At 40.1% G+C, this 22,818-nt stretch overlaps 1 protein-coding gene across 1 annotated transcript in view; it reads left to right on the forward strand.

Annotated features, from left to right (window-relative positions):
• The window catches only part of BZW2 (basic leucine zipper and W2 domains 2), a 59,824-nt gene extending 39,479 nt beyond the window's left edge, over nt 1-20,345 (forward strand). Inside the window, exons 7-12 of the mRNA XM_005152874.4 lie at nt 4,145-4,254; nt 5,917-6,087; nt 6,566-6,712; nt 11,380-11,518; nt 18,151-18,273; nt 19,889-20,345. Of these exons, the coding sequence (XP_005152931.2) occupies nt 4,145-4,254; nt 5,917-6,087; nt 6,566-6,712; nt 11,380-11,518; nt 18,151-18,273; nt 19,889-19,917 (719 nt within the window). The 3' untranslated portion in view covers nt 19,918-20,345. The remainder of the gene's footprint in view (nt 1-4,144; nt 4,255-5,916; nt 6,088-6,565; nt 6,713-11,379; nt 11,519-18,150; nt 18,274-19,888) is intronic.
• Nucleotides 20,346-22,818: the final 2,473 nt, after the last annotated feature.

The following is a 22,818-nucleotide window of genomic DNA, read 5'->3' on the forward strand; positions in this document are numbered from 1 at the left end:
GAAGTGGAACAGAGAACACATGCAAGCCACATGGGTATTGCAGAAGGAAAAAAATAAAATTAAACCCCTTATTTTGCCTTCAAACCAGTAATGATCAGTGATTGATGCACTTTCTTGTGGACTTGTATTTGCCATACAATGAGTAACTATTCTTTCAATCTTAGAATCACAGAATGTTTTGGGTTGTAAAGGACCTTAAGGTCATCTAGTTCCAACCCCCTGCCATGGTCAGAGACACCTCCTGCTAGACCAGGTTGCTCAAGGTCTTAGGGTACAATGACTTTTTGAAATTACTTTTTTTTTTCCCCTTGTTTTTTCTGTTTGGTGGGGGGGGTTGTGTGTGTTTTTTTGGTTGGTTGGTTGGTTTGTGGGGTTTTTTTTGTTTTTCTTTGTTTTGTTTTGTTTTTTAAGGGGTTTTATTTAGCTTTTTTTAGGAATCCACCCTGGGGCCCTGATTTCCCAAATGCTTGCTCAACAGTATGTTTCTCTGCAGTTACTGACTACCTGGAATAATTGTAAATGCAATTGTTCAGTGTTGAACAGTTTTCATAAAAGCTTTTTGGTTTTGTTAAAGAGCTGTATATCAGCTAAAATGTATTCTATCTTCATGTTCTCATTTGCAGCATGCTAACCATTACATTTGTTTTCAACATACTGCAGGATGAAAAGCCACAGCTGCAGCTTTGCTCTGTCATCACCACAGAGTTTGGAATCAGAATTAAACTAGGAGAAAATTCAAACAAAAGCACTAATCCACGTCTTAGGGTGATTGCCTACCATATTTTTAAATCAAAGTCTGTTCCTAGTTATGGGAAGACAAGAGGCATCTGAAAACTCAAATTTTTAAAACTGAAGTAATTTGTTATGTTTCAGACTTAACATTTTAGAAATACAATTTTTATGTACAAATCATAGAACAAATTCAATTTGCGTTATGAGCAAGTTTTCTGATGGCACCAAGCTGTGTGGTTCTGTTGATACGCTAGGGGGAAGGAATGCCATTCAGAGGGACCTTGACACACTTGTGAGGTGGGCTGATGCAAGTGCACAAGTGCAAGGTCCTACACCTGGGTCGGAGCAATCCCAGGCACAGCTACAGGTTGGGCAAAAAGGAAGTTCATTGTAGTCCTGCGGAGAAGGACTCGGGGGTGTTAGTCAATGAGAAAATGAACATAAGCCAGCAGTGTGCACTCACAGCTCAGAAAGCCAACTGTATCCTGGGCTGCATCAAAAGGACCGTGACCAGAAGGTCAAAGGAGGTGATCCTGCCCCTCTACTCTGCTCTCGTGAGACCTCACTTGGAGTATTGTGTGCAGTTCTGGTGTCCTCAACATAAAAAGGACATGGTACTGTTAGAACAAGTCCAGAGGAGGGCCACGAGGATGATCAGGGGACTGGAGCACCTCCCATATGAAGACAGGCTGAGAAAGTTGGAGCTGTTCAGCCTGGAGAAGAGAAGGCTGCATGGAGACCTCATAGCAGCCTTCCAGTATCTGAAGGGGACCTACAGGGATGCTGGGGAGGGACTGTTTGTTAGGGACTGTAGTGATAAGACAAGGGGTAACGGGTTGAAACTTAAACAGCAGGGGTTTAGATTGGATATAAGGAAGAAATTCTTTCCTGTTAGGGTGGTGAGGTACTGGAATGGGTTGCCCAGGGAGGTTATGAATGCTCCGTCCCTGGCAGTGTTCAAGGCCAGGTTGGATGAAGCCTTGAGTGATATGGTTTAGTGTGAGGTGTCCCTGCCCATGGCAGGGAGGTTGGAACTAGATGATCTTAAGGTCCTTTCCAGTCCTAAGTATTCTATGATTCTATGTTTCTAGAAGCCCTAAACTTTTGTTGGAAGCTTACATATGCTTTTGGTTCTTGGTTTATACATACTAAAAATGTACCTGTATCTGCATGTGAGGAAAAGATTGTTCAATCAGCATTCTGGAATAGACCTTTTATTGAAGAATAATTAGAGATGCTAAGACAATTAGGAGAAAAAGGAGAAAAAAAACCCAAAGCAGTAAAAAGAGCAAGGTTTAAAACAGGTAGATAATATAAGAATAAACTTGATACTTTCTTTGATTTACAAAAAACCAGTGCTGTGGGTGAGGTTAAAATACATGAGGAAACAGACGAGCTGAGGGAGTTGTTGATCAGCATGAGTATTGTGACACTGGCAAAGAACTGGCTGTTAATGAGACAAGAGTAGATTATACAAACAGGAGATCTGTCAAATTTGAGGGCAAATACCTAATTCATTATAGGATTACCCTTTTTCAGTGTTGTCTTTTGCTGTGATCTACAGATGGGAAAAAATGTCTTTTAGGGATGGCTGACATATTTCTAGCAGAGAGAGAAGGGTCTGGGTAGTGGTGGAACCTCATCAGGGTTAGGTGTGCCTTTCATTGTCACCCAAGCTAGAAAAACAATGTAAATGCAAAAAAACTAGGTAACAGGTTTAGTCAAGAAAATAATGGCTGAAGTTACTTTCTACAAGTGGAGGAAAAACAGAAAAAGGGATGAGCTATGTAAAGGAAGAGGCAGTGGCAGCACATGAATAGAGTGCAGAAATGGCCAATGTAAATTTGGGATGTACATTAGAAATTAAGTTTGAAAACATGTGGGTAGTGAAACCGTGGAACAACGTCCTTCTAACATGGGTACTGACATAATACTTGGTTTATTTTAAGCCGAAACTAGAAAAAGAGTTTAGGACATGGGTACTGGGACAATGCCTGGTGACAGTACTTTTGGTATTGAACACATAGGCACATTTTGGATATGCTGCACTGTGTTTGCAGATTCAGAAATTACAGGTGGAATTTACACCTAGGTCCTTGTTTGTTGACCAGGCTTCGTGAGTCTTGACTAGTCAGCCTACTATACTTAAGGTTGCTGCATTGTGCTGGTTTCATTTGGAGCCTGCTGTACAACATGTAAACCAAATCCAAAGTAGTTGTTGTAGGCCTTTCTTGTCATGGCTTAGTGCATCCATGGTTCTGTGTATCAGTTCCTAAGGGTTATGCCTTGCAACTAAGGTCTTGAAATAAGGTCACCAAAACTGTCGTAACAGTGCTATTGAAGTTTATGTTGCTGTGGGAATAATCTCTTATGTTCTTGTTTGATGACTCATTTAGTCAATGTATCCTATAAATAAAAAGTGCTATATATAAATGTATATCTATAAAGTGCTAAGGACAACAAAGCAATTTCCTACCAGTAGGTCTCATCTAGCTCTCAGAGATTCAGGACTGTTTGGAGGTGAAACAGACAATTACGACCACTGTAGCATAGTATAAAATTATCATTATCATCCACCCTGAGCAACACTGTAGATGTTGATGTAAATGTAGTGTAGAGAAGCATAACTGGCCTACAGGAAACCTTCCACAAGGATAAGCTGGCTTTCCATCCCTGAGACCTTTCAGCTTCCTTCAGCTCCTTGCACTTGCTGCTCACAGCCAAGAAGCTGGAGCAAACCCATTGGTGTTGCTGCTCTAGAAAATAGGAGAAGGGAAAATAAAGGTGGTGTGGGGCGAATGGTTTGTTAGGTCCTCTGGGAAACCCAAAGCTAATACAGGTAGAGTTCATTTGATTTAATGTTCAAGATACTAAGTCATGCCTTGGGGAAGGAGTTTTTCCACTTAAAATCGTATTTGTGCCTCGTCCTACCAGCTACTATATGCCTTCTACAAGGATGCAATACAATCAGTTACCTCAAAGTTGCAAGGTTATTCCTTGCTAAAAAGTCCTTTAAAGATACAGGGGTTTAGTTCTTATTCCTGACTGTGCTTTATTATTTTATGCCTTCATTTCATAACTGATATAATGTGTATTTTTTCTTTTGCATTGGACTTTATCTGTAAATTGAAGAGCTAGGAAAAATAATTGCAGAGTAGACCTTTGAAAAATTGACTGGAGATGGGTGCTACAGAAAGAAAAGATTTTCAAGCAATCTAGCATATGTCAGGAAATTAATACTTCTTTAAAGAAAAAAACGAGCATTTCAGCTCTATGTGTTTGGTTCCATTGTCATAAAGAAGTATTTTCATTCTACATTCTCATAACCGCTTTCTAACCTTGTAATTCTTATAGCCATCTCTAAATTGTGTTAAAAATTGCTGAAACATGTTTTTTGTTTTTCCTTGAACAGGGATTGCAGCCTCTTTTGCTGTTAAGCTTTTTAAAGCATGGATGGCAGAGAAAGATGCCAATTCTGTTACCTCTGCTTTAAGAAAAGCCAACCTCGATAAAAGATTGCTAGTAAGTACAATATATTTTCAGTAATCCCTTTTTCTCCTTGGGAAAGAGAAGGAAATACAATGCAGATGGGAGTTTGCAGTAAGCATGTTAACTCCCCCTCAGACTCATAATTTTTAAATATTTTGAATCACAGCAATATTGTTATGGCTGTAGCATTGATACAGGTTCAGGAATATTAAATATCACATGATTTTACATTCTGTCTGTTTTTCCTGTAGTCAAATGCCATCTGAAATACTGTAGATGTGGGGCTTGGGAATTAAATGAGTTTTTTCTCTAAGCTCTGCTAACAAAACACACACCACCAGCAACTGTGCATGAAGACATGTACTTTGTTAAAATATGTTTTACTTTTGTAAATAACAAGGTATAAAGGGTTATAAATAAGTTTCCAACGTGACAGTGTTTAAATAGTATAGTGAAAGCACAGCCATCTGGGTAGCATAAATGATCCTGCATTGATCACAGGAGATCTAGCAGGAGCAATGCAGGAAGGCTTTCAGCCTTTGGACTCAAAACCTGTGTTCTGAGTTTGTAGCAATGCCCTGAGGTATTTAGAGTATATATGAATATTTATCAATCATGTGCCTTTCTCTCCCTGTGTCTTTCTGAAGATGTCTTTTTTTTTCTAGTCCTCAAAAATGATTGCTGCTGTGATAATCCAATCAATGCACCACATCCTGTGTAGCACTGCCTGGAGAATTTCAGCAGTATTTCCTGTTTCTACCTCAATAATTTATGACTAAGCAAGAATCTTTCACAAGTGAAGCAGCCTCACACACCCCTTCATCTCTTCAAATTGTATTCGATTTTAAGAGTCCAAGTCATAAATAATTTGACATAAAGCTGGGAAATGGGCTAATTACACTGTTTATTAGAGAGGGGGAGAAAAGCAAACTGCATCTTCTATTTTGAACTTGATTGACTTAAACTTTCAGCTGTTGGCTCTCATGCTGCTATATTAAACAACTATAAAGCATCAGATGATGTTGCCTAGCATAGATGCCTTCATGAAAGTTTCTTCTTACTCTCATTGTCAGTAAGTAAACAGATTAAGGATCTTTAGCTTGTTTGTGAAAAAAAACCAACAACTCTATCCCACAAATCATTGTTAGACACTAAGAACAGGATGGTAAGCAAATGTGATTGAATCCTTGCCAAAATGGGACATTTGCTGTAGCAGTTTTTAAGAGTTTTAGTTTAAGTTTTTAGTTTAGTTTAAGTTTTAACTTTTCTAAGTATCTGAACTTTCGTAAGTCATAGATTGACAATGTCTGAATTAGCAATGCCTATAGGAGTTAATGGTAACAGTACATAGTGGATTTTGTGGCCTTTGTTAAATGATACATTAGTGGTGATCATTGCTCAGCAGGGTAGCAACATCAGGCCAAAGTGCCTGAGCTACTTACCTGTGTGTGTAGCTAAGCGTGTTTGTCCAATAAAGTGGATGCACTGGGCATAACTGGCCATAGTTTTTTCCCTCCACCATAACGAAACACAGCAATATGAATGAAGTGTTGACTTTTCCAGTGTTGAAGCATTGAATTTTTTTAAGTGCATTACCAGGTGATTCCCACTGTTCATTCTTAAAAAATGTTCCTTCAGTTTTGTCAAGAGTTGCATTGCTCATTTATTTAACAGAAAGCATTCCTGTCTTCCTAGGAACTATTTCCAGCCAACCGGCAGAATGTGGACCATTTTGCCAAGTACTTTACTGAAGCAGGTCTAAAAGAGCTCTCAGATTTCCTTAGAGTTCAGCAGTCACTGGGGACTCGTAAAGAACTTCAAAAAGAACTACAAGAACGTCTCTCTCAGGAATGCCCAATTAAAGAGGTAAAGAGTGGGGTTTTCCAGCTTTCTGTTTATATGATCATAGTCAAAACCTTAAATCAACACCAGGTAGAAAGGAACAGATGTGAGCATCTCATAGATTTCCTCTGATTTTCTTTGAATTGTTCTAATGTATTCATCAGTTCGCTCTGCTTATGATTAAAGCAACAAGACATCCTCTGGATTTAGAAGTGCAGCTGACTATGGGGTTTTTGGTTCAGTTATGCTTGATGAGAATGTGTTTCATTTAACTGCATTAACTGTTAGGTTGGAGGGGAGGGACAAAATTTATAGTCAATAGTAATGTTGCCAAAAAAGGCTTGCTAAATGCTTCTTTTTTATTATTATTGTTCCAATGTTGTTTCTTATTACTTCTATACCATGGTATTATTTGTAAATGACTGCGAATATTTGATAAGTCAGCGTTATTTCTGGTTGATTGGAAATGTTGTTTAAGACAGCCGTTTATTTCCTGCTCCAGATAGTGCTTTATGTAAAAGAAGAAATGAAAAGAAATGAGCTGCCAGAGCCAGCGGTGATAGGTCTCCTGTGGACCTGTGTCATGAATGCTGTGGAATGGAACAAGAAGGAAGAGCTGGTTGCAGAGCAAGCCCTCAAACATCTAAAGGTGCGTGTGTGGGTGAAGAGGGGAAGGGCTGCTATGAAGTAACAGAAAACATTCCACTGCTGCCAAGTTTTTACCTGTTTAAATCCAGGAGATTGAGTGTTTTGAGGGCTGACACTGAGCACACCAAGTACTGTGTATAGTCCCTTCTCCTTTAGTCAAATGAATGCAAAATTTAGGTGTTTGAGATTATTGAATACCCCAAGGCATATAGTGCAGAGAAACAGAGCAAACTGACATGATCACAGCCTGAGCACATCTGTGTTGTGCTTTCTTGGTATGTCAGATCCTGAAAAGCTCCTTGCATCGGGGACAGTGCTAAGCAAATGCTGAGACTCAGCCCTGCTCAAACCTTACTAAGGTAAGGCTACAGGAACTGTCTTTGTAATGTCTTTGCCAGAAGCAAATAAGTTTTGGGAGCATGGTGAGGTGGCACCTGTGCTTGTTTTGCACAGAGCTGGTTAGATCCAGGCAGGACTGCTGAGCTCAGAATCTGTGAAATGATTGTTGCCTATGTTGACTGTGGGAGCTGGATACTCAGCAACTTGTAAATAATAAGCCAGGAGGTGGCTTGAGAGCATGTCCATTGTATAGTGTAGTTACTGTCTGATCCCAGGTACTGACCTTGTGGGAGAGAGAACTGAATACATAGAAAGACAGGCTGTAGTTTGCTAAAATGACAGATTGCAGTATCACAGTTAGATCTTGGTACAGAAACTCTAATGACATGGAAGTAGGGGAAAAACCCACCATCCCTAACCTAAAAACAAAGCAGAGGCATTAAAGTCATTGCTATGGTTGGTATTCCTCATCTAAGTCAGAAGGAATTGTGCAGTATAAGACAGTTGAACTGAGAACAGAGGCTTTTCAGCAGAATTACTCTTCTTAAGCTGCTGAACCATGACCAAGAGAATACTCTCATAGTCAAGGCTACAGAAATTTGCCCTAGGACAGAAGCAAGCTGTACTTTATGGTTAAATGAATGTTAATCTTGATTTTGTTTCTTCTTCATATTGGATGCCTCTTCATACTTGGATTTCCCATGTTGGTTTAGCTGCTGTCCTTTCATCTGAGTGGTTTCTCAGTCAATCATCTAAGACATGTAGTCGCTTGGGATCTTGTACAGTCTTTGATGATAAAATTGAATGCCTTGAAGTCTTTTCAAGTGACCCAAATAGCAGTAGAAAGAGGAGATAGTTCCCAGAAGTGGGAGAGACATTGTTTTCCTTGTTCTTTTGATGTAAAAATTGATCATATCTTATTGAGTTGTAATAGAGTATCTGTTGAGATTTATTGTCTAGTACTGCAGGGCAAATCAACAAACACTTTTTGGAGTATTTGAGCATTGGGAAAAGAAACATAGCTGGCTTTGTACAAATATTGTTGACTGGATGATAGTCCTGTGCATCTCACTGACCCAGTGTATGTGTAGCTATGTACATAACCCCCCTAAATGAAGTAAGACATCTTGCCTATATTAGATAGGCATCCTTCCAGCTACAGCCACTTTCCAAAAACAGAAGATGAGTTTGTATGGGGTGTTTTCTATTTGCACTTAGAGGAAACATTTTACAGAAGCAGTAGAAATAGAAATTTAGGCTTTGCTAGTTGCTGGTTTACATTTCAGTGCTCAGAAATTAAGAGCATTTTTTTCACATCCTTCTGTGGCTAGATGGAGACAGATCTTGGATTCCTCAGTTTGAGCTCTCAGCTGACCCAGTGTGTGAGCCAGCTTCAGAAGTCAGTTTAACACTGTTAATGTAACACAGAGCTTAGTGTCTTTGTATGTTGACGTGCCCTGAAACAATTGCGGCATTGTTTCACCCTGGTGGTATGGATCAAGATGCATATAAATACATGGTTGACATGGGATATGCCAGGTGGTGGGATTTATTGTTGCATGGCTGTACCTGGCAGATAACTTTCACAAAGCACAGATTCCAAAGTTTTGACATCTGGGTACCAGGCTCTTTAATTTATTGGATTTCTTTTAATAAGCTCTATACAAGGCACCCCTGAAAAGATGTATAAAGGCACAGAATCACACAATCAACTAGACTGGAAAAGGCCTTTAAAGTCAAGTCTAACCACTACCCCATGGCTGCCAAGTCCCTCACTAAACCATGTCACTGAGGGCCTCATCTACATGGTTTTTGAACGCTTCCAGGGACAGTGATTCCACCACTTCCCTGGCAGCCTGTTCCAATGCCTGATCACCCTTATGGTGAAGAAATTTTTCCTAATATCCAGTCTGTTACCTCTTGTGCTAACACTTGTTACTTGGGAGAAGAGAGCAGCCACCTCTTTGCTCCGTTTTCCTTTCAGGCAGTTGTTGAGAGTGGTAAGGTACTCTCCCAAGCCTTCTCTGTTGACCTACTTCACAGGTCTTAACAAACCTTGCTGAATTGGGTGGCTTCTTAATGCAGATGGTGAGCAGCCATGAACCGGCATACCCAGTGCAGTAAATGTGATGTGTGCCATTCCTATGGCAGGGCTGGTGAGAGCTGAACTGCAGAGGAAATGGGGCAAGCTGTTAAACCCTGAATCTTACAGGGTAAGCTCCTCATTGTCCCAGTAACCTCACTGTGACACTGAGGCTTAGCCCTTGGCCACCTCAGGAGCAGAGAAGGGATATTCCCCGTGGGTGCAGAGAATCCTCCAGACAGTTTGTACTGCAAGGCAGGCTGTGGTGTGAGCTTCATGACCCTGCAGCTGCTGACCTGCTGTTACCTAACCTGGAGCAATGGAAAGTGATGCCACTTAGTTCAGCCAGCAGTGAGAGAAAGCAAATTTTATGGTTCCTGAGTCAGTTAAACGCTTGTGAAACTTACAGTTGTAAGTCTGCACCAGTTGTGGAGTGAGAGGAATGTGAAGGGAGTCAGTTGGATGTGGCAAAATGAAGGTATCTTACATCTAAATTGAAAATACAGGATTTTGATTATTAATTCCTTAGCAATATAGACAGCAGCACTTCACAAACCTGTGGATGGAGTGGGTTATGCTGGGGCTATTAAACAAACAGACTGCAGTATGTATTGTGCTGCCTCCCTGGTGCTTGCCTAGATACTAGCTGGAGACTCCAAGGGCAAAAATGGTCAAAAGAAGGAGTCCTGCAGGAGCCTGCAGAAGTTCTGCAGTGCTTTCACTGAAACAGTAACATTGTTTCTAAAGATGTGGCTATACCTGCCAGATGTGAAAAACTCATCTGTGGTCTTGGCTACATCCAGTCATTTCTCATAGCTACTTTGTAACAGTAGCTACTTTGTAACAGAGTTTCTTCCAAAAGTATTAGTATTATCCACCTACCTAGCTGCTCTTGTTACAGTTGCACTGTGATTCCTTGATCACTCTGTCATAAAATTAATAGCTGATAATTATTTTGTAAAAGACATTCAGGACCAACCTTTCAAATTTCAGTTGATTTTCAGATTTTTTTTAATATTTTTTTCCCTTGGATCATGTTTAGTAAAACTCTCGAGATCTGGCCTCTTGTAGGGAAGTCCTGAAGGATATGTGCTTTTGAATGTGTCCATCAGTGCTGAGGTAGCGAGTGGTTTGTTACCACCACATCCTTCTGCAGCCCTGGTCACACAGGCCACAAAAACATCAAATTGAGAGTGTTATTACAAATCATGGAATCATAGAATGGTTTGGGTTGGAAAGGACCTTAAAATCATCTAGTTCCAACCTTGTGCCACGGGCAGGGGTGCCTCAGCCTAGACCTCTCCAACCTGGCCTTGGAAACAGGCTGAGCTGCTCAGTGCAAGAACAATTTAAATACTAACCTTCATATATGTTTAGCCAGGGGCTCTGCAGACCAAAAGTGATTTGTCTTCCCTTCAGTTCTGAAAAATGCTTTTAATATTACCTTAAATTTAAGACTGTAATCTTAGCTGGACTCGTTACAGGCTAAAAGGAAAGGAAATTGGGGAGATATGGATAGAAATATTGTCATTTTTAAAGAAAGAGTGAACAAGATATGGTCCTTTAATGTAATTTTTATTTTTAAGAGCTGAAATAAGAGGGGGGAAAATTGCATAACAAGAAAGTTTTTTGTTTATCTTTTATCTTAATAAACTCCAGGAAAAGACGATGTACTGCTACTGTCTTGTCAGAAAAACATTAGCAGTTAATGCTGCTAATGTTAACATGTGAAAATGTTTATCAAAGCAAAGGTTGTCATGATATCCTGATGGTGGTAATGAGAAAAAAATCATGACACTTGATCACAGTTAATCTGGAATAATTTAATTTAAGTCAATTTCCTGGGACTTCTGAAACCCCTGTGAAATGAGAGATTTATATTTTCATGCAGTTCATCCTTGGATGTCTTACATTATGAACATCAATAAATATCGCTCTTAGATCAGCAGCATGGTACCTTGTGAAATGTACAAACAGCAGTACTCCAAAATGTGGACTTTATAAATTAGTTTTACAAAATTCAGTATCTGTAAGTGGTACTGAATTTTAGCTCACAGCATGCACATCTTACAAAAGCTCAGGGATATTTATGTATATGCGTTGTATGCATTTAAGTAAATGCAGTTGGCAAGTAAACCTAGGGATTCAGGAATCAAATTGATGCATACATTAAAAATTTGCATTAGTTTATTTCCTTTTTCATTATACTAATGTGCATTTTGTCTTTTACCTTCTCTTCCTTTTAGCAATATGCCCCTCTGCTTGCTGTGTTCAGCACTCAAGGCCAGTCAGAGTTGATTCTTCTCCAGAAGGTGCAAGAGTACTGTTACGACAACATCCACTTCATGAAAGCCTTTCAGAAGATCGTGGTACTCTTCTATAAAGGTAAAAGTCTATCCCCTGTTGTATACTGTATGTAGATTCTCTATGCCAACCACTCACCTATGACATTATAGGCAACCGGCATTCTCTGGGTATTGCATATGAGAAGGTTGTGTTGGAGCTGAGCTCTGGAATAACCTTATTTTTTCATAGTTCAAACAAGTGTGTGGCAGCAGGAAAAGTGAAACAAGCCCTTCTCTCTTTCTTGCACTTATCCCATAGTCAAGAAGCATAAGCAGGATCCACGCACTCTGCACAGTCTGTTGTAGTGCAGCTTAGTCCTTGCAGACAAACAGTTCTAAGAAGACATTTCTATAAATTCCTGGCAGATTTAGAAGTAGATTACAGCTTTGCTTTAAGAAACCTGGAAAGTGCAAACCCTTTTGGCAGGAAGATTTCATGGTTTGGTGTGGCGGGTTGTTTTTTTGTTGTTTTGTTGGGGCTTTTTGTTCCTCCCTCCCCGCCAGAAAAAGCTTTCCTTATTCTTCTTTCCCCTTTCCTTTCCTTACCCATTCCTTGCAGGTGTTGTAGTTTGACAGATTTAATTTTTATTGTGAAGTTGACTTCTTCACAAGTTTATTCTGATCAGGTTGTCATAGAGACTAATGGTCTTGCACTGCATGTGACGGGTGCCAAACAGTTTGTTCTGACATCCTTGCTATAAATAGTTGAAGGAGAAAAATCAGCAGGAGCAGAAACCCAATACTGATCTTTGTTCACCCTGTTGTGTGCAGGTACACGTTCAAGGCAAACAAGTTGAGACTGTTGAAATAATTTCATGGTTTCAGAAGGAAGTGAATTATGTGGGTTTATTTACGTCCTTGTGTCAATATAGCATGGCTTCAGTGATCAAATGAAAAAGCAATACACTTTGTCCCTCTGCCCTCAAATTGTACAATTTATGAACACTGCTAATGACTGAGGACAAACTTGAAACTGAAAACTGCAGCAAGCACTTTATTCAGTTTTCTTTGGATAAGAAAATTCACTGTGGACATGGTGAATGAGCACTATAATTGCTGTGCACTCAAGTGATGGTTAGACCAGGAATAGTCCTGCGTAGGATTCCCATCAAAGTTTTAGTAAATTCATTACTGCCTTAGGCTGCAGGGGTAACCCTGACATTCTAAAGTATTAAAAAAAAAAAGAAAATAAATCACTAAATTGTAAGTTTAACTTACCGTGCTCCCACAACCCAGTTCCCATGTACTCCACTTACCCCATGTGCTCTTGCTCTGACTCTGGAGATGTACTTGGGCAAGCTTGTTAGGGTGAGAAGGCTTTAGCCTCAGCTCTACAGGTGCCACAATATTGTTTAGGTTTTGCATGATATCTAGAAGAGTGTTTGGAGCTACTGTATGGCCTGTGGGTGGAAGCTGTGAGCTTAGCATGTTCAGCATGTGCAATACTTGCTGTCCCCCTGTTCCTGACTGGAATATCTTGGGCAGGTGTGCCAGAGCACCTGCCTCTGCCATCTGATGCAGTCAAGCAGTGGCACAGCTGCCAGCCCTTCTGGGCCATGCGTAGGCTGAAGACAGACTGGCAGACCTGCTGCTGCCTGTTTGGCAGCTGCTTGCCTGGCTGTACAGCCACTAGCTGTAGGTCTCTTCTGAGCTCTGGACACAGTAAAGAAGTTGTCAGCTCTGTCTGCCTAAGGCAACTGTAGATTTAAATAGTGTCTATTAAGTGGGGACATATTATGGCATTAACCAGGGAAGACTGTGCGAGCACCAGTCCTCCATTTTCTGTTTCTCCTACATTATGTTATCTAATTTTAACAGCTCATGGCTTTGTCTTGTCCAGAGCCATGCTGCCCGCCTCCTCTTTGTTTCAGTACTAGTAGATCTCACCGTCTCCTTCTCCCCAGTTTATATCTATCCACTTGAAACAAGCCATAAAGTCTTTAGGGAGACACACTTCATTGTAGATAAGTTGCTGATAACAGCATATCTTCTGTTTCCTAAATCAAGGAAAACAGCCCCCAAATGGTTGTTTGGCTGTGTCAGTGGTGAGGGAATAGCAGACAAATGTGTTTCTCTTTCTGTTGTGCTTCAAGTGTAACCTGCACAGGATCTGGAAAGGTTTCAGGGTACCTGATGTACTTTTTTTTAGTGAGAAATAAAGGCATCTGAAGTGGATGGGCAGACAGAAATGCAGCTATCTACCAGCATAGAATCATAGAATAGTTAGGATTGGAAAGGACCTCAAGATCATCTGGTTCCAACCCCCCTGCCATGGGCAGGGACACCTCACACTAAACCATATCACCCAAGGCTTCATCCAGTCTGGTCTTGAACACTGCCAGGGATGGAGCATTCACAACCTCCCTGGGCAACCCATTCCAGTACCTCACCACCCTAACATGCAGAATATGGTCAGTTTATTGCTTATTACTCATTATGAGGGAGTGCTTCCTGGGCATGAAGTTAGCTATCAATGATGATAGGCACCAAATGCCACTTATGCTTTGACATACCTGATTTTATGACTACTCTCATTAGCATGTCCAACATCTTGCATTTAAATCCTTCCCATGCTTCCATCATAGAATAGCCCTTACTTCTCTGGGAATTACCTGAAAATAGCTAAACATACTAATAGGAATGATGGGGCTTATTAGCACCTAGAAGGTCTTTGAAAGCCTGTGGTGTTGTTCTGGGTTTTTCACAATCCTGTCTCTGAACAAGGAGGAATATCCACTTTTCCCTCAATGAAAGCCCTAGCCCTGTTTTCCTTTATGTGGTAGCAGCTTCTCACTAGCTTGTAAATATTATTTGCAAAAGCAGTTCTCTGGTCAGCTAAAGCTTGTTGACATTATATTAGATCTTTGTGTGCCCAGTACAGTATAGAGAAAAATAAGCTGTCCAGTTCTTTACTGATCTCTGGCTATAATGTTGCTTCTCTGGTCATCACTTAAAGCCAGTGCAATTGTAAATCTGCCAGCTGCATTGTGACCAATAATCTAAAAGCAAGGTGCAGAATAAGAACTGCTGAATTCTCCTGAGTGACACCTAGTATGTTTGCCAGTCTCCTTGCTAGTTATGCTTGTATCATAAGATGTATGTTGGGTTTTAATCCATTCCATGTTGTAGTGTGTCCCTTAATGGTGGTAAAGTAAGTGTTGCTGTTACTGGATTACATTTATCATAGTCACATGCAGAATCACCTTTCTTTTAGTTTGTGTCCAGCCTAGGGATTTCAAATGTGAAATCTTTATGCTGTTGAAATTAATAACCATTCCTTTCATGAGGAAGGAGCAAACACCCTTAGCAGGCACAAAGCCTCTGAGCACTTTTGCGTTAGAATTCAAGACAATGTTTAAAAAATACCAAAGGTTAAAAAAAAATAAGTAAAACCCAAGTACATGTGAAGTAGTTCTCTGGGTTGCAGCAGCATAATTAGGCCTCAGAGGTACTGTCCTGCAGTAGGGAGATGTTGTACCAAACGATGCGGACTGTCTTCTGAAACACTGCAGGAATCGTGCCCAAGAACAAAGTTTTCACATTCCACTTGATACACAGATTTTGGTTTTTGATGGAACACAATTAAATATCTTAATTATTCAAGTACTTTCTTTTAGTACTAGATGCAAAAGTTTGCCAGAAAATAAAACAAAACCTGACCATAAAGACCATAGCTGTACTGTGGGTGACATTCCTTGCATTGTAAGAGCCCTTTCCTTAAGGCTCTGTCCTCCCAACTGGATTAGCTGCAGTAGAGTTGAATACTGCAGATTGACTGCGTTGGCAGCTGACAGGGTGTGTTTTTCCCTTTCCTGCCGTGGCTATGAGGTTTAAGTTGAAAGCAGAAATTCATTCAAACTGGGTGATTTAGTACAAAGCTGAGATCTGAACTTCAAGGAGGTTTCCATTTAATCCTGCAGTAAAGACTCTGGGCTTTGCAGTCTGAGCTCTTCAGCTTCTCCCTGTCATGTGGGACACCCCTGGATCTCTGGCTGTGGGTGGTTTGAAAAGCAGTTGCCTGCACCTGCAGGAAAACCAGCTCTCTGGGGCTGACATCACCTGGGGCTGCAGTGAGAATGATGTGCACACACCCACAGCCACAGCATTCAGCTGGTAAAATATAGCTATAATGAACTTCAATGGGGAACAACTATATATATACAAAATGAATCATTTCCTCCCTCTTCCCGTCCCCCTCAGTGTTCCCATTGCTTCAGAGCAACCTGGAGATATGATTAACTGCACCCTGTCCTGCATGATTGTTTAATTGAGCATCTCTTTGCTGACAGAATATCATCTCTTATGAGCACTGGAGGCATGAATGTATTACAAATAATATTGCTCAGAAATGAAAGGAGAGTTGCAGTTGTCCTTTTTGTAGCTGAATGCATTTTGTTCTTCTCCGTTAGCGTAGGAGGCTTATTGCTATGGAGTTATGCAGGCAAATTTTTCATTCACCTGACTTGGGAATGGCTTAAGCTTCAGGGCAGACAGTGAGATTGCACGCTGTTATTATCAGGTTTAGGGGGAGAGGGAAAAGTTCACCTTTACTCATTGGCAACAAACCCATTGAGATCCACAGTCCACAATCTAAAACTGAACTGAAATCCTCGTACTCTTGGACTGAGGTATGAGCCTACCTGGAGGTAATTCCTTGCATGCTATCATAATATGGGCTGTAATGTAGCAATGGGCTTCTGCAACTGCTTCTGAGCAGCAACTTTGTGTTCTTAAATACCCACAATGCCCAAAAGCCAGCTTGAGCTGGGGTTGCAGGGTTCCCCTGAAATCTCTCCTGATTTTTTTGCCTGTCTCTAAGGATCGTAATATGTGTCACAACCTGAGTAATTCATAATGGTTGGACTTGATCTTAAAGGTCTTTTCCAGCCTAGTTGATTCTATGATTCTGCAGATGTATGTGCCTGAACTGCAGGGCTATGATGAGCATAAGCTTTTTACATGCAGGGATTAAACTACAGTTTCATGAGCATCCATGTGAACTATTTTCAGTTTTGCTAAATGAAAATCCTGATTTGTGAATGCTGTAATTATGCCTTTGAGCTGCTGCTAAAGACTACTGGCCAAGTATTTAATGCAGTGTGTTTGAAACTTCTTTCTTAGTTCCAGTGTTTCTCTTGAATTGGAGAAAAAGTTCATTGTGGTGAGTTGTGATTTCAGGAAGATACGGCTTCATGTGCCACTCGTAGAATTCCAGAAGTGCAACTTTATATATACTGAAAAAAGCCTAGAGCCAGTGCAGTCCTGTCTTCTCTGCATTTTCAGCTCGCTGCTAGTTGCAGCAAACTGCAAAAGAGGTCTTATTTTGGAAAAGTGCTTTAGAGACAAGGTAATTTCCAGTCAAACACTTAAATTCCAGATTTTCAGGGAGAATTTCCATTACTGTTGAGTGTCTTGGGATAGTTTTGATTAAGTTCAAACGTATCCCTGGCTGCTTCCATGTGTTAGTTATTCAACAGCATATGTGAAATGTGTCTGTCTCATTTGATCAGATGCTTTGGAGTTTTGGTGTCATTTATTTCAGTTTGCCTTCTTCCCTTCCCTGTCACAGCTGCTCTAACCTTTAGGCTGAAGCAGGAGGTGATGGTCAGGGTAGGTACCTCTGTAAGTGAACACCCAGTGGGTGGTGGGGGTGGCACCAAAGAGCTCAGGGAAGCAGTGAAGGACTCGACATCAGTGTGCTGATTTTGCGGAACATGAGGGGTAGTTTGTTCAAAGACAGAAGATAAGATGTAGAAAGCTGTCTTTAGTCTTTTTATAGGACAAATAGTTTCTTTTTTTTTATTTTATTTCATTTTTTGTTTGTTCTTGCCTCTTGCATTACATAACTGCCAAAATGCCATTGTGGATCCCAGATTTTTCCTCCACAGCCATCAATTACTGAGATATTTGGCTTGGCTGGACCACAGGAGCTTTGCTCCTGGGGCTGAGGTCTGTTGCTAGACCTAAATTTGCATCTGTTGGAAACAATAAAGTGTCCTTGCTGTTTATTAGGATTTCTTTATTCTGAATCATACTCAGCCTTACATTCCCTCACTGACAGCTATTTTGTTCTTGATGCTTGACATAACAATGTCAGCTGTGCTGTCCATCTGAGCTGGTCCCTAAAAATGGGTGGGCTGAATAGCGACCTTAAAACTTATTAGCTAAAAACAATAGAAAACCTTTAGGGTAAAATGATTGCAAAAATCCTCTACTGGCTGATTTTAACAGTTCAATCAGGAGGTATCTGACTTCAGATTTCTACAGCCATGCACAGTTCTGTGTTCCAGCAGCCAGAAAAAAACATAGGATTTCTTACTGTTGTAACTTCCAAGATGTGCAAACTGGTCTATTTATTTATTTTTTTATTAACCCAGCCATCTCACATGGTGTATTTAAATCAGATGAATAGAAAACTCTTTTACAGAAGCACAATATTTGGCACTTTATTTCAAGCCTAATGTATTACACATTTTATTACATCTGGAATCCCTTATATGTATCATATTCTATAGTTGTAGCCCAATACAGTTCACACATAGTTTGTGCCACTGTGATCATACCAATTTCTGTTATGCTGCCTTTAAAATATATTTTTCTTCTCTTGTGTTAAAAATCTTCTGACCTCTGAAAAATTACATTTTTTTTTACAAACACTGCTCTGTGTTTTAGCTGATGTCCTGAGTGAAGAAGCTATCCTCAAGTGGTATAAAGAAGCGCATGTTGCTAAAGGCAAAAGTGTTTTTCTTGACCAGATGAAGAAATTTGTGGAGTGGCTGCAAAACGCTGAAGAAGGTACAGGTTAATTTACAGAATGGTGGTAGTCTGTTCACAGATTAAATATATTGTTTCAAGTTCTGTTGTACCAGCCCTATGAAGTATACAGACTTAGAACAGGAAACTGCAGGCACCAATGCTCCAAATTGTTTCCAGTCATGCTTGAGCCTAACAACACTTGCTGATTTTTAATGCTTACAGTGACTTTGTGAAGTCCTTAAGTCATTTGGTACCACTTGTCTGTAGATAAATTCTTGAAGCTTCTGCAGGGAGGAGCACTGATGACACCATAAAGCACCTTGATGTTAGCACATGTAACCAAATAGCTTTCTGCATCAGTGCCTTTTCTGCTATTATCATCTCTGCTGGCAATGTGAACATATCATAAGCCTGTGCCACTGCAGTTGAAATTACTTTTAGCTGAGTGGTCAGGCTAAGATAATGCAGGCTGGTTTTGGTGCTTTACAGTGGTTACTGGGGAGGGAAACTAGTTTCTTTAGTCTTTAACACTGCTTTTCTCATGTTCTGCATAGGAAAATATGTTGGTTTGTACTGAATAAGTTACATTTTTTGCATGGAAAAGGAATTCCACATTTATTGGGAAGATCAATCCATGTGTAATAGATAAGGATATAATTAATAGTGTTCTTTGCAACTATTTAATGTAATTAGTTTTAGAAACTTGGATGGAATATGTTGCAATGCCAAGGAGCAGATAAAACTTTGCAGCAATTCACATATGCAGGTAACAGTATGAAAATAGTAACTCCTTTCACACTTAAGACTTTGGACTACAAATCTTGGGCTAATTGAACATTTTTTCCCCCTTTTAATCATCTTCTTGTATGCCTTAATGCTGCTCTTTATTTTTATCCTTTCCTGCATGTCCCCTCTGCCAGATGTCCTGAATTACAAAGTCCAGTACAAACGAAGACAAAATGCTGCTGTGAGAACATGCAAACCATGTTTGCTCTGAGCACTCTGATCCAACATGTAGTATTTATTGTCAGGAAGCCCCTTCCTGCCAGGTGAACACAGACAGAAATACAATATGATGCAGAGTAGCTTTATGTGAGAAAAACACCATATATGTTCTGACTTCTAAATTCTATTCCTGTTTCTACTTCTAAATTATTTTTATGCTATAGAAATCAGAAGTTTTGTTCGTACAGATTTCCTACCTGCTGTAGCGTGACACCACATATGCCTTTCTAGATAAGCTGTATGATGACAATTGATATTTGCAGAGCAAACAGTTTAATGAGTGGTTCCTGGATGATAGCAATACAGCCTGCTCAGAGATTAGAAGAGCAAGAAAATAAGGCTGATCCCTTATTAAACTCAGCTCAGATATACACTGCATGACTCTGCAGATGAGGACCAGAATAATGGCAGTGATCTGGTTAAAATTTAGTGTTAGATCTATGAATGAAGAGGTCCACTGTAGCGGGTTAGCAGAGTAGATCTTGGTCTTCTGAAGCTGTGCGTTTCTTTCTGGCTTACTTGGTCTGCCAGTATTTCCTAGGAAGTACTAGGTGTGATGAAGATTTTGGAAGGCTATCTTGTTATAAAATCAGTAATATCACTGACCTTGTGCAACCTATGTGAAGTGTCTTACTTTCTTCTCTTCTAGAGTCGGAGTCTGAAGGGGAGGAGAACTGAGACGGTTCAACGAAGCACAGTCTCAATCTAGGTTAATGCCAAATGCGCTTGGGAATGCCATATGTTCAAGCAAAGAGGCTTTACTTCAGTGTCATACAGAAAACTATAGGCTAGGCTCTCCTTTTGTTTAGAAGAATAAAGGCTTTTAATGGAGCCCTGAGGCATTAGATGCTTTACTTGGGACTCTACCTCTGGCTCATTGTACACTAACTTAGGCAAAGACATTCAGCAAGGAGCCATATAGAAAAAGTGGAAATGAAATACTTATGGACTCCTTTTTATTAACGGTCTTTTTCAGGTACTATGGTATATGAACACTCCAATTTTTGTTTATAGAACTGTTTGGTCTGTGTTTGTAGCTCAATATTGGCTTGTGTATGTGATTTGACACCACCACATTTTTTTGAATAAATGGCTTTTATATCTTAGTTTTGTGGTGTTAATGTGTGTGCTTTCTAAATGTGGCTTGGCAAACTTCTTATGATTCTTCAAGTGAAAATTACACAAGAATGGCAAGAGACTGTTTGCATACTTCTTACCCCAAAAAATTGCATCTGTAGTTAATTTGTATCATTAGCTAATCTTTATTCCCATGTTATGTTTAATATATTTCCATAACATGATTATATTCTCATATAGTTTTGAGCAGATTAACCAAACTCCATAGCAAATGTTGATCCATTCCATTAATTAATTCAAAGAAAATATATAGGAACAAATCTGTGGAGTCCCAATTTCTCATGTACAGAATTTATGCAAATGATAGCTAGAATAAAATGCTGTTCTCAGTTATTGGCAATAGCTAAATCTTGCAAGAAAACGTCTCATTTTAGAAGTATTATCTTCAAAACATCTAGAAGTCGTCACATATGAAATCTGAAATTTGTTTACATAGCATGATGTTACAATCAGGCATATGACTGAAATACATAAATGAATGTGTAAACTTCTCAAGATCCATCCTACTTTCTTTAATATTTGCCTTATGCCTTGATCTGATGCCACTTACAATTCCAGTGCCTGGGACCTGGCAAGGATTTTGCATAAACAGAGCCAATGAACAGGTTTGTACATGCATGAAAGCCTCAAAACCCAAGCCCAGAGCTAGAGGTCTGACACTGTGGGAACAGCATTCAGGATTAGAGTCCCTGGAATCCTGTGTTACGCCTTGTGGATGTGAATTCAGCAGCAAAGGTACCGTGCAGTACTATCTCCTGACTTGCACTGTTTTCCACCCAGCAGCTGATCAAGTAACAGTTGCTAACATTTTGTTCCTCACCAGTACAGTTTCATTGGAAGTAGTCTTCTCCTGCCACATGCCCTACTTTGCTGTCCATGCCTCTAAACATGCTGATGGCACAGAATGACTAAGGCAGCAGGTTGCACCCTTCCAGTTCATCTTCTCTTTAAGAATGTGACTTAAAACACTGTGTATCCTTCCCTTTAAACATAGAGTTAAATCCACATGAAGTATGAGTGATTGGAGGATTAGTAAGGTTTAGAAAAGACACACTTGTATTCTTATGAAATAACATAATTAACTAATGAAATGCTGTATTTTGTCATTAGAAACCAATAACCTAAGAGATAGTACAGATTTTTCTATAGAGAAGCCAATGCTTCATATAAACCAGTTGTAATGGGGTTGTAAATGTCTCAGTATGCATCTAGCTTTATTGGAAGCAGCAAATAGCAAGTGGAAATCCAGTGCCTTTGAATGCCAGCTTTCCCTAGAACAGCATTTATTTTGGAAGGGGAAATATGTCATGGGGGTATTTCCAGTAACTTAGAGGAGACAGTAAGACAGTCATTAAAAAGCAGAATTGATGCTGTGGCTGCATGCTTTCCATTTCAGTCTTTGTTATTATAGAAAATAAATCTGCCAAGCACTCCTGACCTGGTGAATTGTTACTGATAAAGAACCACTACTGCTAAAGCCATTTCAAATTCAGAACTGCAGTTTTCTGAGGTACTTACAAGTATTCACTTGGGTGTATGTAAAACTGGTTTTCAGTATATTCTAAAACTCAGCCTTATTCCCAAGGTGTGAATCTGGAAGGAGGTGCAGAGGACACCAAGGCTGGCTGTGGGCTGGCTGGGCCATCTGCTGGAGAAGAGACATCATTGTCTGCAGGAGGCACTTGCAAAAGGCAGCAGGTATGGGATGCCTGCTTGTGTCTGTGCCCTCAGCTTGCAGTGGCTATAATCAAAGCTCGCTCTCATGCTCAGTGGGATATACTTCACTGAAGTTCAGTTACCTAAAGGCCAGGCACCCATTTGGGTTGCACTTGATCCTTACGGGTCCCTTCCGACTTGAGATAAGTCTATGCTTGCTGGCACAGTCTCCCCAGGCTCCATTTGAAATTGTGTTGGAGAGAAACAGGTGATGTAGGACAGAGCCCCACTGGCAAAGTTGTAACCTGTGATTTAGAGCAGAGTGAGGAGTTGCACTCTGGACTGATAGTATTTGCCCAGTTTTCAGTTCCACAATTCCCAAAGATTCCTAAATGCTGTTATTTTGCTTAGACACCAAGTGTTTCTATTTTTCAGGAAATTTCCTCAATCTGAGATTATGAACGGTGATGATCCCTGAATGGTGGGGATTTTTCACACATATGTTTTCACCCATTTCACATTCATGCTGGTAACTGAACCAGGTAGGGGCACGAATATAAACAGATCTGGGTTTCACCAGACTGAAATTCAGTAAACTCATGGAATGATCAAGCTTTTCAAGAAACATGATTTATAAGATGCTTTGATGTGACACTCTTCAGGCAAAGCACCCTTCCCTGGAAACCTTCACAGAGTCTGCATTTCAGTTAAAAATATCCCCAACCCAAAGCATTTCTTTAACACAAACCTTAAATTAGTATTTCTCTGCTAAAGAAATGAAAGATA

Source organism: Melopsittacus undulatus, chromosome 1, assembly GCF_012275295.1.
Source record: "Melopsittacus undulatus isolate bMelUnd1 chromosome 1, bMelUnd1.mat.Z, whole genome shotgun sequence".
Taxonomy (NCBI): Eukaryota; Metazoa; Chordata; class Aves; order Psittaciformes; family Psittaculidae; genus Melopsittacus; species Melopsittacus undulatus.